General features: G+C 40.3%; 1 protein-coding gene across 1 annotated transcript in view; it reads right to left on the bottom strand.

Moving 5' to 3' along the window:
• Positions 1-19,251, bottom strand: part of retreg1 (reticulophagy regulator 1) — a 24,443-nt gene extending 5,192 nt beyond the window's left edge. Inside the window, exons 1-4 of the mRNA XM_022761786.1 lie at positions 19,025-19,251; positions 18,028-18,134; positions 14,841-14,871; positions 2,947-3,064 (exon numbers count right to left, since the gene is read on the bottom strand). Coding sequence (XP_022617507.1) covers positions 2,947-3,064; positions 14,841-14,871; positions 18,028-18,134; positions 19,025-19,224 — 456 coding nt within the window. The 5' untranslated portion in view covers positions 19,225-19,251. The remainder of the gene's footprint in view (positions 1-2,946; positions 3,065-14,840; positions 14,872-18,027; positions 18,135-19,024) is intronic.

The following is a 19,251-nucleotide window of genomic DNA, read 5'->3' on the forward strand; positions in this document are numbered from 1 at the left end:
TACATGCTTATCCTGTCTATCCCTTACTGCTATTATTTGCTTCACAGTATCACTGTCACACTGTCCGCGCCCACTCAATGTTTCCCTGGAAACCAGCTCCTACGGGGCAATGTGCCTGGAAAGTCGAAGAGGGGAGCAGTGGGTTGACCTTTCGTCAATAAAGGGTTTATTGTAGAGACAGGCTGGGTGTTTGGGTACGGTGGGGGAGGGTAGTGGGTGTATATGAGATATACTGTAGTTCGTGGTAGCCTCTCATGTCTAGATTACATGATGAGGGAGGAGGGTTTGGAGTGGGTGTTTGGATGGGGTTTCAAGGGGAAAAGGGTTTCAGAAGGCAAAAATGGAAGGATGAAAAGCTTTATCAGGGACAGTGGCCTTTGGTGTTTAGTTCATCTCTCTTAGAAACACTTGGATCACTATGTTTAACTCAGGACAGCAGCAGCAAGGCATCAACTCCAAACTTTCAGCTCGACAAGTTGTGCACATTGGCGGGAAACTGCCAGGAGAAAACAGGATTTCCATTGTTTAGCAGCTGCCACAACCTAATTTTTCACAACTTCAAATGCCAAAAACGTTTCCTTGAGTGCTGTCTGCGAAGAGGGATTACATGTGGAATATGTCAGTAACACCACATAAACTCAGCTGTTCCATGATCACTTCTCTTTCAAGTTCAAGTCATTTTACACATAGATGCCAAAACTCACATATGCAGAGATACTGAAATAGTAGCTACCAGGGTATAAAACAGTATGGCAAAATGTTTGACAGGCTCACACATTTATATCGTTAATACAGTATAATATGTTGTTAAGATGTGCTTAAACAATCACATCCACTTGTGCAGTCTTCAATATGCCTACACTCCTTAAAGACCACAAATCATATGGGTTTCCAATTAGCAGGGGAACTCAACTGCTGTGTTCACTGGCGAGAACCTGCCTGGCTGTTGTAGTAACGAGATCTCATGGTGATTGCACCACAAGTGTTTCAGGACAGCTGCGTTCATATAGGACATGCTAGTTTCCATCCTCTGTTGGAAGAGCTTATATTCTGTACTATAATAGATCATTTAATCTGATGAAAGCCTGTTGAGGCATTTACCTAGAACACCCCTCTTACTTCTGTGGTTTGATTGGTTCTGGTGTGAACAGACAGTGGAACTTGGGGTGGTGAGGCTTAGTCTGACATCAGTATGCTTCAGAAACACTTTGGGATTGAATGTTCTTGAATCTTTTGTGACGGTCCAAGTAAGAGCAGTACTCATTTTCACTTACGACATACCAGTTGACGAAACCCACTGGGATCCATCTAGTTAAGGTAGTGGAGAGAGCTAAGAGAGGAAGTGGGACTTGACTGCCTCACACCCTCATCTTATTTATCGCACATTACCTTACAACATGAGCCCATTGTGTGTGGCCCTTTTAATAGCTGTTTTATGTGAAGTGAGCACGAGGGCTGATTTAGTAAGAGCTTAAAACGGGAGATGATTTTAAGAAAGGGTGAGAGTTGCATAACTACCCAGGTGGCCCAGAATTCCCGCAGTACCCACAGCATGGAAAGGCACTTTCACATCCCATCTGCCCACTGTCTGTCAAGCTCATCTTTCAAGTATTTAATTGTAGGGCTTCTCTTAATTTAGACTGTGACACGTTTGCCAACTGTACTTTGGCCTTTTTTTTTTTTTCTCTTTGGACTATAATTTTTATCCAATGAACCTTCAACCAAGTAAGACATATCTAAATCCTCAAATAAACCCCTGCAATCCCTTTATCGGTCAAGTCAACTGATTGATATATTTTTAATGCAGAGTCACTGCATATTGTATCAGTCAAAGTCACTGTTGCCACGGAAGTGCCAAACCAGCTGTAGGTCAGATGATGTGTCAGAGTCCAGGAGGACACTACAAAGAGAAAGCAAAAGTGTGAAATGAATTCTTTTGGGAGAATTGAATTCATTCAACTGGTATTTCAAGTGGATTATACGTCAGTGTTCCAGTGTTGGCCTTTAATACAGCTTGTTCCTGTGCATCAAAATGGCCAAAATAACACTCCGAGTTAGTGCGAATCTAAATACAAAATACATCTCTACGCTTCATCAATAAATCAAAACCAATGTGCTGTTGTGTCAGACACTTGTATGCCAACCATCCACCTGTCCTCCATCATTTAGAGACTTTCAGTTGTCATCATACACTGTCAGGCGACTTATCTTAAAGATGACTAACATGCTTCTTTTCTTAATTTCCCTTGTAGCTGGGAAGATCCAATTGACTCGGGCCAGGAAAAGCCGGTTGTGGGACTGGACCCAGCTCAGCGACTCCCTCAGACTTTTCCTCCAGGAGAACATCGGCTTTCAAACACAAGACCCAGGCAAGCGTGAGGCAGAGACGGCCGACGACCCAAGACTAACCTCAATGGTTCAACTGAGTTACAGTGGACGAGCATGTGGTTGCTCAGGATTTCTAGAGGTATTTTGCCCACCAGATACAAACTGGTTTTTAACTCTCTGGGGTTTAAATGGTGAAGGCAAAGATTTTCAGAATTTAGAAAAAATCATGTCACTTTACAGAAATTAACATCAGATAGTTTTCAAAAATTTCAACCTGTAGCGTTGCATCATTTGACTTTTTCCATCTCTAATAATAATGTGAATTTAGAGACTCACCAGCTGTCTCCATGGTTTTCTTATAAACTATCAAACTGAAACAAAATTCATCTGCTGCATGGATTAAATGATTTCCACTTTCAGAACCTGCCGTCTTTAGACTATTCCAGCTTCATAATTTCCTGAACCTGCTTCACCATTTAAACCCCCAGAGAGTGATAAAACCAGTTTGTATCTGAGTGGGCAAAATACCTCTAGAAATCCTGAAAACCACATGCTCGTCCACTGTAACTCAGTGAACCATTGAGGTTAGTCTGGGGTCGTCGGCCGTCTCTGCCTCACCTTGCCTGGGTTCTGCTGTTTGAAAGCCGATGTCTCCTGGAGGAAAAGTCTGAGGGAGTCGCTGAGCTGGGGTCCAGTCCCAGACCGGCTTTCCTGGCCCGAGTCAATGATCTCCCAGCTACAGGGAAATTAAGAAAGAAGCCATGTTAGTCATCTTTAAGATAAGTCGCCTTGACAGTGTATGATGACACTGAAAGTCTCTAAAATGATGGAGGACAGGTGGATGGTTGGCCATACAAAGTGTCTGACACAACACACATTGGTTTTGTTTATTGATGAAGCTGTAGAGATTATTTTGTCATTTAGATCTGCATTAACTGAGTTTTTTTGGCCACTTTGAGGCAGCAGGAACAAGCTGTAAAGGCAACACTGGAACACTGACGTATTATCACCTTGTAAGTTGATGATCAATCTCCAAAAGAATTCATTCACACTTTGCTTTCTCTTTGTAGTCTCCTCCTGGACTCTGACATCATCTGACCTACAGCTGTTGGCACTTCCTGTGGCAACAGTGACTTGACTGATACAATATGCAGTGACTCTGCATTAAAAATAATATCATCAGTTGACTTGACCGATAAAGGGATTGCAGGGGTTTATTTGGAGGATTAGAATTCTACTTGGTTGAAGGTCATTGATAAAATTTAGTCCAAGAAAAAAAGGCCAGTACAGTGCAAATGTCATCGTCTAAATTAAGAAGCCCACAATAAAACTTGAAAGATGACTTAACAGACAGGTGGCAGATGGGATGTGAAAGTGCTTTCCATGCTGTGGTACTGCGGGGAATTCTGGGCCACCTGGTGATGTATGACACTCTCACCCTTCCTTAAAATCATCTCCCGTTTAAGCTCTACTATCAGCCCTCGTGCTCACTTCACATAAAACAGCTATTAAAAGGCACACACATGGCTCATGTGTAGGTAATGTGCGATAAATAGATGAGGGTGTGAGGCAGTCAAAGTCCCACTTCCTCTCTTAGCCTCTCTCCACTACCTTAACTAGATGGATCCCAGTGGGTTTCGTCAAAGCTGAAATGTCGTAAGTGATAAATGAGTACTGCTCTACTGGACCGTCACAAAGATTCAAGAACATTCAATCCCAAAGTGTTTCTGAAGCATACTGATGTCAGACTAAGCCAAGTGTCCACTGCTGTTCACACAGAACCAATCAAACCATCAGAGTAAGAGAGTGTTCTAGGTAAATGCCTCAACAGGCTTCATCAGATTAAATGACAATGTACTAAATATAAGCCTCAACAGAGGATGGAAACTACATGTCCTATGAACGCAGCTGTCCTGGAAACAGCTTGTGTGAAATCACCATGGAGATCTCGTTACTACAACAGCCAGGCAGGTTCTCGCCAGTGAACACAGCAGTGAGGTTCCCCTGCTAATTGGAAACCATATGATTGTGGTCTTTAAGGGAGTGTTAGCATATTGAAGATGCACAAGTGATGTGATTGTTAAGCACCATCTTAACAACATATATACTGTATAACGATATAAATGTGTAGCCTGTCAAACATTTTGCCATACTGTTTATACCCTGGTAGCTACTATTTCAGTATCTCTGCATATGGAGGTTTTGGCATCTATGTGTAAAAGTACCTTGAATTGAGAAGTGATCATGGAACAGCTGATTTAATGTGGTGTTACTGACATATTCCACATGTATCCCTCTTGCAGACAGCACTCAAGGAAACGTTTTGGCATTTGAAGTTGTGAAAATTAGCGTTTGTTGGCAGCTGCTAACAATGGAAATCCTGTTTTCTCCTGGTCAGTTTTCCTCCCAATGTGCACAGCTGTCGAGCTGAAAGTGTGGAGTTTGATGCCTTGCTGCTGCTGTCCGAGTGTAACATAGTGATCCAAGTGTTTCCTAAAGGAGATGAACTAAACCACCAAAGGCCACTGTCCCTGATAAGCTTTCATCCTTCCATTTTTCCTTCTGAACCCTTTTCCCCTTGAAACCCCATCCAAACCCCCTTCCCCCTCATCATGTATCTAGACATGAGAGGCTACCAGAAGCTACAGTATCTCATATACACCCACTACCCCTCCCACCCGACCCAAACACCCAGCCTTGTCTCACATAACCCTTATGACGAAAGGTCAACCCACTGCTCCCCTCTCGACTTCCAGGCACATGCCCCCGTAGGAGGCTGGTTTCCAGGGAAACATGATGGGGCGGACATGTGACAGTGATACTGTGAAGCAATAATAGCAGTAAGGGATAGACAGGATAAGCATGTCCGTTCCATGAAAGACATACGTGTCCCTGGAAAGAGGTGCAAATCTCCTTGGATAAAGTGTCATAAAACTTCACCACATCACAGATCATCTGGAGTGTGGAAGACTAGTTTATTAGAGTTTGTTAGTGGGTCATTTTTTTCCCCCCAATGTGAAGACAAACTCTTTACTTGGAGGACCCCTATTGGTTTGGTGTCATGTTCAGAAATGAGAAAACCCAATTTAGATTTACGTCCACCTTTGCAATCATAAGTCATGTCAACTTTTAAGCTAATTTATATTTACATTTTTAATGAAAGACGTATCCAGAAATGTCCATTTAGCCTCAAGTCCTCCAGAAGGCTGGCAGCCATTATGCAGGCTTGTATAATGGTGTGTTCCATTTGGACTGGGAAGTCTGAATTTCCAAGTTCCCTATCGGAAATTTCAACTGAAACGCTTCCTGAAGTCGAGTTTCCAAGGCAGAGGCGGAAGAACCTCACCAATCCCAACCTTAAAATCCAAGATGGCTGCTCCGCACATCAACAGAAGTGAAAGCTGTAGTAATACACTGCTTAATAGCTCTTCTGTCTTATTTGTGTCTTATTAAATCAGTCGTACTTCTATCTGTGGACATGTTGCCGCTGTGTTTGTATGCACAGAACATTGCATCATGTGTTGTTAGTAACTGATATTGCTAACACTAACAACAACAAGCAAAACAACAACAATAACAAGCTTCCCACTTGTTGTACCGGAGTGCAACTTGCGTCAACTTGCACGTGACGTCATTTTCAGCTCTGACATCCAAGGAAAATAGAACGCAGCGTAACAATGTAAACAAAGTTGTCCTGGTAAAGTCAGCTTGCAAACCAAGTTTTCTGGCAGAATATTGCTACGCTTAAATGAAGTCAAAAATCATGACAGTTTCTGGAAAGTTCTACAGAGCTTGTGTTGAGTGGATCTGCATGACAGTTTCACCTACAGTTCAGTTTTGGAGTGGATCAGCTGGAACCCATCAAATTCCATCAAATCCATGACCCATAATATCCACAACCAACAGCAGCAACTGCCCGACCTACAAGATTACCCAAAATGTCATCCAGTGTGTCAGTTTGCTTGTTGTCAATTTATCCCATGGTTAGTTTGAACTGGTGCACTGATTCAAAATAGTGATTAAACTGAACCAGGACTTTGGCACAGTTTTAATGAACACCAGCCAGGTAATCAGAAACAAATATTTACCTGGGACCATGGTATGAGATAACGCATCAGACATTCAGAGAAAGAGGCACCCTATCCCAAACAAGGCTAATGATGCTACTTTTCATTAAATCATGACAGTCGGATATTTTTAATAGTACATTTACATTAAACAACATTAATATTTCTCCAAATTCAGACTGTGTAGAGTGGATTTGTATTCCCATCTGTCTCAGCCAGTTGAGATTTTTAAAACTATACCTCACTAGTGTTTGGTTCCAAGTTTTATCCAGAAGTATTTGCACAACTTCAGAAGAATAACTGTTATCCTAACACACTTGGGTTGCAAATTCCAACATTTCTTTGTCACATGCTGCATGAGCTCCACAAACAGGTTGGGTACTGAAAAGCAAATATATCATATTTCATTACTGCAGATCATTACAGACCACCACCGTCCACCGGTGTGTCAATCAATCGGTGGAGCCTTTTCACCATGGTATGAAGACCAGTCATCACTCAGACAGAAAAATATCCAACTTTCAACAGGGAACTTGACAACAGCGACGTCAGAGGACTGCAGGCTGGGAAAGAGGGCGTCAGCACCACATGAGCAGCTGTTGGGCAGATATCACTTTTTACCCAATCAGTAATCTCTGAAACAACAATGGGAGCGGCATATGTCTGAGCCTCTAACAAGCCTGGTGACGGCACTTTAAAAATAGAGTGAGACGAACAATGCGAGGAATGGCGGCAAAAACCTCCCAGCTCTTCACTTGTGACTCACGGGGAGAGTGTAAATATGTTTATCCACCTGTCTTTGTGGGTATATACCACAGGAAGCCTGACTTTGATGCAACTAATACCTGTTTATTTCTGTGTACAGCCACACATACAGTAGGCTGATGTTAAAGTGTGTGAGTGAGACAGCAGCAGAGTCCCGGCTGATCGAGTTTACAGTTAATGCAAAAGGCCAGTCTGCATGTGAACCGATGCCAAAAGCTACAAGTAATATAAGACAGAGGGGGAGCAACGACGCAATGATGTATACTGTTTTCCAAGTATATCTGTGCTGTGACGGTCATGTTGTTGATCTATTTAAACTAAAATTGAGAGTGAAATGTACCAAAAACCTTGATTGTTTTTGGTGAGAAAAAAACTTCCCATGTTATGATCTGAGGTTATAAAGTATGTATGTTAAAACAAGGCCAAACACTGATTACTTAAAACAAACAAAAATAAGAACAAGACGGCGGCCCCCCATATGTCAGCTTCATAAGCAGTGAAGCAATTGTCATAAACCTTAAAAGCTCAATTCGCTGAAAAACCCCACAAAAAAAACATGTTTTCTCTCTTACCACTGCTCTTCTCAAAGCTGTTACTTTGGTTCAAACTTGGGATGCTGTTTCTGGAAAGACATGTTGCTGCCGACAGCTTCAAAACTATTCTTTAAGCACAACAAATGAATTTCCATTCACCTCCACTGTTTTCAGGTCGAAGAAATATCTCAAAACCTGGACAAATAAAACCAAAACTGACCACAAGTTTAAATACCACCTGCCATAAAGGGAGAAAATATGTTTTAAGTGTTTTGGGTGAGCTGACCCCTTGAAAAAAACAAAAGGGAACAAGCTGTTTTCTCTAAGTCTTCTCAAGTTTCTTCTCCAGAACACACACAACTCCAGTCGTACCTCAGTCCTGCCCCACGATCTTCAGGAGACATCTCAAGAGCTTCAGGTACCTTCAGAAGATTTGGCGACACAGTTGAAGGCAGCCAAACACAGGATAATCAAGATGGTACTTTTGTGAGGTAGAAGGCAAGAGACGACTACAACTTGTCTTTCCCAACGGTAAAAAACGCAGGCGGAAACTCGGGGTCGAGCCAAACTCAATGTTTTACGTGCCACACGGCGCGAAAGCAGCTTGTGTTTATCCTCATTGAAGCCCCGGTTGGAGTATTTCAAGCAGCCTCATCTAAAAATAACCTGGTCACACTACATTCCAACCAACAGCCATCAGGAGGACAGAGGGATGGGGTTAAGGGGGGTAGAAACAGCAACACACTCCACCACTACCGCCGCCCAAAACACCACCGCCAACCCAACACCATCAGCCTCCCAAATACGCCTCCTCTTGTGTCAGTGACATGGCATGGATCAACAGATGAGAGGGGACATGTGTGTTTCACATTCTGACGCAGTGTTGTTTCTATATTGATGACAGTATTTTCTAAAAAAAAACGGTCATTTACTCAAAGGAAATTTTTGACATTTTGGAAAATAGAATGTGAAGATCAATACCACTTTGATATCGGTATGCTAAATATGAAGCTACTGCCAGCAACTGTGAAACATAGCTTAGCATAAAGACAGCTAGCCTGGCTCTTCAAATGAAACAGAATCTACAAACCAGCACCTCTAAAGCTTACGTCATATCTCATTCCTTTAAGGAGCTACTTGTACAATTTGCCATTGCTACATAGTCAACGTTAGCATTAGTAGCTGTTTACTTACCAGTCTTGGCAAGAGTTCAGCCATTGTTGCGTTTACAGGACAACAGGTTATAATACGCCCTCTGAGCAGGGCTATTTCTTTCGGGCAGACTGGATGCTACAGTGCCTCGGTATCGGAAATTGCCAAGACAGTCCAACCAGACTGGGGCTAGATGGTTAGCATGCTAACCTTAGTAGAAGAAAAGAGGTGGTAGAAATAGAAGCAAAACAAGAGGGTTGCTTTCCATCAGTGAGTAAAAGATTAAAGTTTGATGTTGGATTCACAACGTTTCTTCTAGACTTAAAAGTAAACAGCTGTTAATGCTCACTGTGCTAGAATCAAGAAAAATAAAACTTGATTTTATAAAATACTTGAAACATTTTCATTCAATCTGGAAAAAAAAATACATGTGACGAAGTGGATTTTTACAGTTTTCACATGATTACGTCATGGTGATTGTATATTAGGAGGATGTTACTACACACTTGCACAAGTTGTATCTCTTAGGTTTTGCACAGATGGCTCATAGTTAGTTTCCCGGTAAATAATGTTCAGTAAACAGTAGAGATGTTGTGGTAAGAAAAAAGCTGGGTAACTAATCTAGAATTGGGGATTCCCATAAAACAACAAGCCAATGAGCTGCTGTCACCACTTCAATCAGCAGTTGCCAGTGCACAGTATATGATAGGGTCAATATCACTGCCAATGCACAGAATGAATTACGGTCATTTTAAGTACTGAGGGTGATACAGTCATTAACTACTCATTAGCACTGTTCTACACATAAATTTTAAAGCTGCTAAAAAAGATAAAATAAAATAAAAACGGTGTTTATTCATGGATTACAAAGCCTCTAAACAGAATATAAACATTAGCGTGGGAACAAGGGTGCTGTGCCGGATGCAGCCCCCCCCCCCCCCGCTGGTCAAAGTGAAACTCAGTGGAAATATCAGTTTTAACTTTTTAAACAATGGCTGATAAAATTGTTTTTAACAGTTTCTCTTCAAGGTCTTGTGGATGCTTCATTCTGTTGTGGTTCACGAATATAAAATATGGTACATTTGAAGGATAATCATACACTATATGTACTTTTTTCACGGACAGAAAGTATCATGACATATTGCCTAAAAGTCGCTTAAAGTTTACTTTAACTGTCCATTGTTTTACACTTCCTGGAAGCTTTAGTCCTGTAAATCAAGTGTTTTTTTATTTAATTTTATTAGAACTAAATCTCAGTGTCATCTTCTACGCACAGAGCAACACCTACCCATGATCAATCAGTGGAGGTAAGGAGACAAACAACCTGCGCAGAGAAAGTGCTGACAGTTTTTGATTCTGAGGACAGACATCTACAGTGTCTGAAACACGACGCAGCATTAATAACATGTTGAATAAAACACCACACAGTAAGTGGTAATCAGCCCAGAGGTGTTAAGACTGTATCTTTTAGTTTATCTTTTAGATTCAAGTCATTAAATATAAAAATAAGTGACTGTTAACTGAGAAGCCACAGCAGGGCAAGGTCTGTACTCTAAACCATGATTTAAATACATATTTACACTAAATCTTAAAACTTTAAAGCAAACATTTTATTTCAATTGTCTGTGAATAAAAAAATTGACATGGCTTAATTTTGTTGAAACTTATGAGTTATAATATTGTCACTTTGTCAGTGACCATAATCTGATTACAGAATATTAAAAAAAAAAAAAAAAAAACATATTTAAAATGTGGCATGTGTCGAACTCCACTTTAAAGGTGCAGTGAAGAAAGAAATCCTTCAGATTAAAAGCCTGTCAAGAAGAAATGTCCAATAGAAAAAATAAAATAACAGTATTGTTAATTGTATTGCCCAACATCATCACTTACTTATGTTGTCAGTTTGTTGGTGTTTACTTGACTATTTTATGTAGGCTGTGTTTTACAGTGTCTATGATTATGATTGTTAACATGACATAGCTGTAAACTTTAGGTGAATTTTTATTTAATTTAAAAATAAATAAAAAGTTAAAATTGTTATATTTTCTGTAACAAACTTTTTAATCAATATTTTCTCAAAAATGTACCACTTGTTCAACTGCATTTCAATTTACAACCACACAAAATGTGTGACTTTATGATGAAGAATCACAAATACACAGTGACTTGTTTATATGGTATATGACTTCACATCATTTGACTGTGATGAAACACTCGTGGCTGGTTTGATGTGTTGTTTTCAACCAGTCGACCTCAAGTCCAATCAGAGGGCTCCCTGTGAAACACACACACTCTGTGTCAAGTGATCTGATTGGCTTGACTGCTTTGTGTCACACCTCTGAATCAGTTCCGGCTGTGGAGAAACAGCTGAGTCACACACACACACACACACACACACACACACACACACACACACACACACACACACACACACACACACACACACACAGTGCTCAGGTTTCACAACTCTTGAGACACTTTATGTTTGTTGTGGGAACAAACAGCAGCACTGAGTCTTTCCTCGAATCCAGTGTCACAAAAATGCAAAACACACACAGTCACATGACGTCTATAAACATTTACTAGCATGACCAATGGATTTTTCAAATACCCACCATTAAAGATGATGATCATGCTCTATATTTGTGTTTTCAATGATGCACTTGATAGTAACTTTATTTATTTGAGTGGATTTATTTATGTCAAGATCTAATTTTCCTGCAACCTACACTGTAAAACATCAAACAGGAATTTAGTGGAATCAACCATTTTTTTTCTCATTATCTTGATTAAAAATAAGTCACACACTGTGCGTTAAAATCAATTTTTTAAAGAAACGGCAGTGTAAGAAAAACTGAAAAACACCCCAAATCCAGCAGGTTCTCCAAACAGAATTCAATACTTCAATGCTATGTCGTAGACTTTCACCACATACAAACAGTGACAACAGGGAGAGACACTGTGGTGCAAACAGCTGTCAGCTCGCATTTTGGGTCAGCAGCTAATCTCCCACAAGCCTTTGCCTGAGACTTGCTCTGAGCCTGATGTACAATTACCCACAAGACACCTCTGACAGACAACAGCAGGTGATGACAACACAGTCCCACCCTGCTGGCCAAATGTCAAAGAGAAAGAGAGTAAGAGAGTATGACTGATATTTACAAGAAAAGGACAAGATAAACAAAAGATTTTGAAGAATTTAGGAGATACAGGGTGTTACATTGGCCGAGGGGATAAACCACTTAAACCACAACAGCCGCAGTGTGAATCTGACCAGGGTCCCGTGGTGCCAGTAGCGATCCTAGACTCTGGGGTGGAGCCCATGTTCCCTAAACACCTCACATGCAGACTATGTTAGATAATACAATTTACCGATGTCCCTTAAATGCCTCACATGCAGAGTGTTAGATGATAGAATTTACAGATGTCCCCGAAACGCCTCATGTACAGACTATGTTAGATGATACAATTTACCGATGTCCCCTAAACACCTCACATGCAAACTATGTTAGATAATACAATTTACCGATGTCCCCTAAACACCTCACATGCAGACTTTCTGCATGATCTGCGTGATGTAAATTTAATCTACGACCTCAGCAGATATATACATTATTCCTCAAAATTAAATCAGAAAAAAGCTAAAACCTGCAACAATCTGACTGAAAACAACTGTCTTTTTTCAAGCAGCCGCAGCGTGCGTGCCTGACATTAAATCAGAGTTAATTAAATCATTAATTTAACCTATTTATACCAAGCATCTTTATGTTGAAAAAGCCCTGATACACACTGTCATCAATATGTCTATCAATCTGTTTACCATGCTCTGAACACAGCATCAGTTCTTCATAAAAAGTCACAAGCTTGTAGTTAGAGGAGGGTTACCTCAGGGTGGCTCATGCACAGATGCATAAACTAGGGCAGCAGTTAATGATGACTTTAATTACTGTTGAGTCTAATAATTATTTTCCACGTACAGCTCAAAGTGATATATTTATTTTCTATAAATCTGCTAATCATTTCAAAACTAATGTAAACACTTGTGTATCACATGGCGAGCATCTGATTTGTCTTGAAACTGAGAGGTGACGTGGTTCAGTCTCAGAGAGTTATTAGCAGTGGGATTAGATTAGACGGTCATGTGTGACCGATCAGCTCTGCAGGGCTGCAGTCCAGACTCAGGATGAGACCCTGCACTCTCAGACAGGATGCTGTCCTGTATGTTCAACACATTTTCTGGTGTGGAAACTTCATGGTATATCAGACAGGCATGATTCAAATTTAAGAGAAAGAGTTTTAGAAATATTTCTCAGAGCTGGAGTCGATCTGAAGGCAAAATAATCTCACTGTTTTTATAAACCATGAGTGGGCAGGGTCACAGAGAAACAGTCTCACTCACTTTTAGAGTAACGAAGCAGAACAGAGAGTTTTTTTTTTTCATTTGCATCTGCTTTGCTTCTGAAAATCTGTGGTTTTTTTCCAGTTTTTTAGAGGAAAATGGCTCTAAAATACGACCTCAGCAGGTGTTGCAACATGCAGAAAGTTTTATTATTAAAGTTATGTAAACACTGTATCCCAGGTTGACCCAGAATCTGAAGATGAAGTGATTTAAACCGAGTGATCGCTACCTTGGAAGTTGTATATCATGTACATTTCAGTTTTCAGCAACAATCCAGATATTTTTCCAACATCTCGACAGAGAGAGTTTCATTTCCATCCAGGTCTTGAAAGCTCCAGCTGTCAGTCGTACAACAGTGTCAGTGAGTGTGTTTACATGGACATGAGTGTCCCGGTTATGAATGGGTTTTTTATTCCTCAACCCCACGACAGTCAGAGTCGGAGGCATGTTGTTTTCAGGTTGTTCGTCCGTCCGTCCCATTGTCGTGGACACGATATCTCTGTAACGCCTTGACAGAACTTCTTCAAAAATGGCACAAACGTTCACTTGGACTCAAGAATGAACCGATAAGATTTTGGTGTTCAATAGTCAAAGGCTTAGGTCAGTGTGACTACACAAAACACTTTTTAGCCATTACTCAAGACTTCACACAGCAATTATGACAAAAGTTCACACAGATGGTTCATATTTTCTATGACTCTGGATAAACAGAGATGTAACCTGAAATTAGTTTGAGTGACGGAGGCAGACAACCACGAGGACCTGGATTAGCCCTTATCCTGGTTTACACTCTGATTACACATTGTATAGATCTTATCCAGGTTTCTGAATGCTGCTGACTGTCTGTGCAGCTTCAGCTTCAGACAAGTGATGTAACAGAAAGCATCTCACTTATGGAGCAATGAACAGGATCGTGTCTTTCATTAATCAAACTATATATTTGGTCATTTATTTACAATGGCAGAAAGCATCCAAATGCTGACCCATTCAGATCTGTAGTAGACAGATACAGGGCCACACTTTAACAACACGCTCAGTGGAACAAGTCAGGTCATGGTGGCAAATACTAAAGAAACATTACTACATGTGTAATGATAAACGCGATATTATAAACTGCTATATGTCAAAGTGGTTTAACAGTTACAGCACTGTCAGATTAACCACTCAAAACAGCTCCAAAGTGGTTTAACATCACAGGCGGCTGCAGTAATCAGCGACCAGGATACTGGTGTTTGTCATGTATACAGGGATAAGCCTCAAAGCCTCATCCGTGAAAACACACTCTGGCAGAAAGTGAATACGATTTTTTACTTTTTTATATATATTTCCTTCCTCTTGACTTCTCCACTAATGTCAACTATATGAAAAACTAATATTTTGAAGCCTTGTTCTCTGCAAAGACTGAGCTGAGCTTCTCCTTACACCGAATTAGCTGGTAAATCAACCTGAGCACTGAAAAACAGCAGAGTTCTAACTCAGCTAACGAGAAGATTCCTGCGTTCAGAGCAGCTCAGTCATGGTTTCTGAGCTACGATTCTAATCTGCAGTCGCTGCCCAACACCAAACACACCCATCAACACACATTCAGGGTCCTACCTTGCAGTCATGCTGCGCCACAAGTGAGCTCCTGTGGAAAAGAAGAAATCTATTATTCATCATCACTGAGTAGGTCTCATCATAATAAGACTTTTTTCGGGTCACATTTCTGTCTATTTCCCCAAATTGTAATTGTAATTATACTTTTCATTCTAACAGTGTGCTTCAGTTTCACTGGCTCAAACACCCTCTTACTTTAACCCTCCCTATTTAGTATTTATCAGCAATATACAAACATTTGAAAAGGTGGTCAACCATAAGTGGAGGCTGCTGTATAAACATATAATGAATGACAAGATATTAAAGCTCCATATTTTCCTCTTCTCCTGTGTTTTATTTGAAGTGTTGATCCATAAGAAGATATATTTGTGGTTTTAAGAACCAAAAACCATCTCAGTGTAGTTTTACATCTCCTCTCTCAGGCTTCTCTCTGGAGCTCTAGTAACAACAGGTCACTGTTTTCTAAGTGATCTAATTAAAATATAGCAGATTTCAGGTAAACACTCAGAGAAACCAAATCCTGCAAGGTCGGATGGTGGGTCCAGGTGGGGCATGGCTGAGTGTGGTGACATCACAAAGTTACAGGAAGTCCTGACGGCTGGTTTTAAGGCTCAGTTTCTGAATACAGGCTGTGTGCATTTCTCTGTGGACTGAGGCTTTGATACTTTCACAGTATTAATATAGAACCTAGACCTGCTTTATAATCAAACAACACATGGACATCCACCTTTATAATATATGGGACCTTTAAATATTCATATAACGCTTATAGGATGACAACAGGATGGTTACAATTTTGTGTATGAGGGTATCGTCATGCTGAAACAGGACAGGGACAAACACAAAGTCTAGACACAAAGTTAGAAGCACACTGTTATCATTTTGTACTTCATGGTACAGTGGTTGAGATTGTTGACCAGAGATATCAGGCTAAAAGGACAAAATGGGGGATGCAGCAGAGTAAAGCGCCTCATTCTGAGATGCTGTAGATTACAGCTGGATGCAAACCATGCCTGCGAAGCTACTGTATCTGATCTGCTCATCTCTGAGAGCCCTGAAGTTTCCCTCTGCGCCACCTTGCTCTGTAATTTTGAGACACTGACACAAAAATGTGACTCCTTACTGTTAATGTCTGAGGTCACTCATGCGTTTCCTGCTACTCAACTTAACTGGAAGAACTGGAAACATCTGGATGTGGTATTATATAGTATCAGGGCAGAGGAAAAACAAAAATATGCAAAAAATGGGACTAGAAATAAAAACAATGATTTGCTTCCATGGCAGCATTACCGTCAGCCAATAATAAGAGTACAAGGGACAGAGCCACAGTGCTCCTTCCAAAGAGGTGGTGACTAAGTCAAACACTAAAATACATTTCCTGGATGACAGAAAATTAAAGTGATAAATTGCATCCATGTTTTGATTTTGCTTATTCAAAAAAAAAAAATCACTAACATTAAGAATACACACATCTCAAGAAGCGTGCATCAGGCTGATGAGTAACCATCTCCTGTAAGCATGAAGGAAAAGACGCGTCCTTCCTGACTCATCAGGCTAACGAGTCACCACCAGGGTGAAATCATCTAGAAATCTTTAGCTGGACTCACATCCAGCAGCTCAGATAAAAGCCTCAGCTGCTGCCGACGATTAGAGATTATTTTCATAACGAATCGATATTTTCTCAATGAATCAATGGATCACATCATCGAAGACAGCATTTTGATCCCAGTCGGGTCTTCGTCAGGGCTTATAAACGGATACACACCTGTATGCTGACGGGCTCTATGATGGCAGGTCTCAAAGAGTAGCAGTACAAAGGCAATGCATCCAAATACCAACAATACATAACAAAACAGAGCTGTGCTGATTCTCTTCCTGTCAATCAACAAATCAATCAACTAATCATTTCAGCTCTAATTCAATTTCTATGATATTTCAAATATTTGATATGATTTGACATAATTTTGATGTGATTACACTGCCAGAAATAGATAATGTTGCAACAAGTGTTTTTCCACCGCTGGAGACAGCTGAGGGCGAGTAAAGAGATGCGGTTTGATGCCCAGCTGCAACTTTTCTTTTAGACTGGTGAGTAACATCTAATGTTGGTCTGCAGCGAAAAGGATCATTAGTGCAAATGACAAACCGCACTGATAAACACTTCAAGTGGCATAAATGTATGATTGATGATGTCGACAGAAGTTTTAGTGATTAGGTAGAATTCAGTCTGTTCCTGCGGCTGTTGTCCAGCTACATGCGTCAGTTACTTTTTTTACAAGTAAAACAAAGAGAGCGGGTTCAGGATCCACTGCCTAATACTGTATTTATTTTAGCATATTCATATCTATCCTTACTATTTATTATACACACACAACAGGCCTAACATGTTTGAATATAAAGAACTTGTATGATCTAAACTAAATGTCCTATCACATGTTTGTCTGTATCAGGACCAGAATTCCAGTCCAGTCCTCCCCAGCGATGGACCAGCACCTGCCTTTTCTTCTGCGTCTGGCCTCATCAATCAACAACCACATTACAGTAACACCTTGCAGTATTACTCCTGCACAGAACACATATTGTCTATACTGTGATCTTTTGCACATCCTGCTCAGCAGGAGTTTTGTCAACACTTTTGTACAGTTTTTTCCATTGTTTTATTTTTTAATGTGTATCTGTGTGTATTTATCTTTTTGACTGTTGCAGTATTTTACCTTTTTATTGTTATTTCCTGTTAATATGTTTATTGGACACTGCACCAAACACCAAGCCAAATATCTTGTCAATAAACCTTATTTTCTGATTGTGCCTTTGTGATGATGTCATCATCCCTTCCTCATGCTGCTGTAGCCTGACACCCATGTGTCATGCAATATCCCCTTGCCTTCTAAATAAAAACAGACTGTTTGTATTACAAGTACTCATAATTTGTTTCAGTGCTATCAACAATCTTAACTATCAACAACAAATGCACACATAAATAATAAATTATAAGGAACATGGGGAAAACAACAACATGATTAACTGGACAGGGGTGAAGAGTTGAATTGCTGCCCCCCATGGAGGTGGATCAAGTAGCACGATCTTACACATTACACCTTTAACTGCTTAGACAGACAATCTATGGGGTCTTTTTTTTCTAATATTGTGACACTGTGAGTGGATATAAAAGGTCTTCTTGTGTCACCTGTGTATCTGAATCGAGCAACATCTCTGACTGTCACCGTGACGACCAGCACAGCCAGTATGATGGCCAGGAGGCTGTAGGCTCGGAAAGGGCTGAAGGCCACAAACCTAGAGAAAAACAAAACAATAAGTTAACATAACAAAAATAAATGAAAATAAATGTAATTTGTATTTCTCCACCTGACGTATGTACAAGCATTTGAGGCGCTATATAAAACAGCTACTTGTAATAATAATAAATGATAATACATTTTATCTATAGGTGCCTTTCAAGGCGCTCAAGGACACCTTATGACACACAATAAAAGATAAAATGCAAATACAAGGCATAAAATACAAAATAAATTAGAATATATATAATATTCATTAAACTGTCAAATGAACGTGTAAAATAAAAACCAGGGGGGAAAACAAGTTTAGCAAGTACTTCCTTGCTAAGCTTGTAACAATATCAAAACATCAGCGACAAAACATTACACCTAGATAATATCAGAAATATAACTTTATCAGCTGATTAAATAAAAATGAACAAAGAAAAGTCACATTTTACTGTTTGTGTTTGTGTATTTTAGAGTCTGGACTCATTAGGGAGACTTATATTAGTAGATATTAGTGTTATAGTACATAAGAAACTATAGGTTTCATTAGAAAAAAGACAAATAGGATCAGTGCAAACTGACAAAATGCCTAATTTTTCAATAACATAGAAATATGAAGTACAAAAGAACCAAATACTCAGTAATAAAGATGAATAATATAAATGGTATGGCCTTAATAATCGTATATATTATAGGATTATTAAAGGAGTAGTAAAGATTTAGAAGGTGAAATGATTATGAACTCATCTGAAGTCATAGCAATGTTAGGTTATTATGTTTGTTTGATTTTACTGAGGTTTGGGTCCAAATTAAGATCATAATTATTTTCCCTTTAATTAACAGGAGCTCCGTGTTCTCAGAATGGGTGTCTGGCTGATATCCCTGCGTCATGATGCCTACCAGAACACGGTGTTGGCTGCAGCAAACAGGGCTGAAGTCCTGCACGGTCTCTGCTTCCAGTTGACCAGGCCGGTGAGACGACACCCTGCGCGCCCGGGCAGAGGCGTCTCCTCCTCGCTCTGCGCCTGGCTCGGCGGACCCGGCGGCCCTGCAGCCGCCTCCCCGCCGCCCGCGGTTCCTACTTCCCGGCTCACCAGCATTGGAAAACGACCGGGGCCCCTCCGCTC

Source organism: Seriola dumerili, unplaced genomic scaffold (genome assembly GCF_002260705.1).
Source record: "Seriola dumerili isolate Sdu_G_001 unplaced genomic scaffold, Sdu_1.0 BDQW01000432.1, whole genome shotgun sequence".
Lineage (NCBI taxonomy): Eukaryota > Metazoa > Chordata > Actinopteri > Carangiformes > Carangidae > Seriola > Seriola dumerili.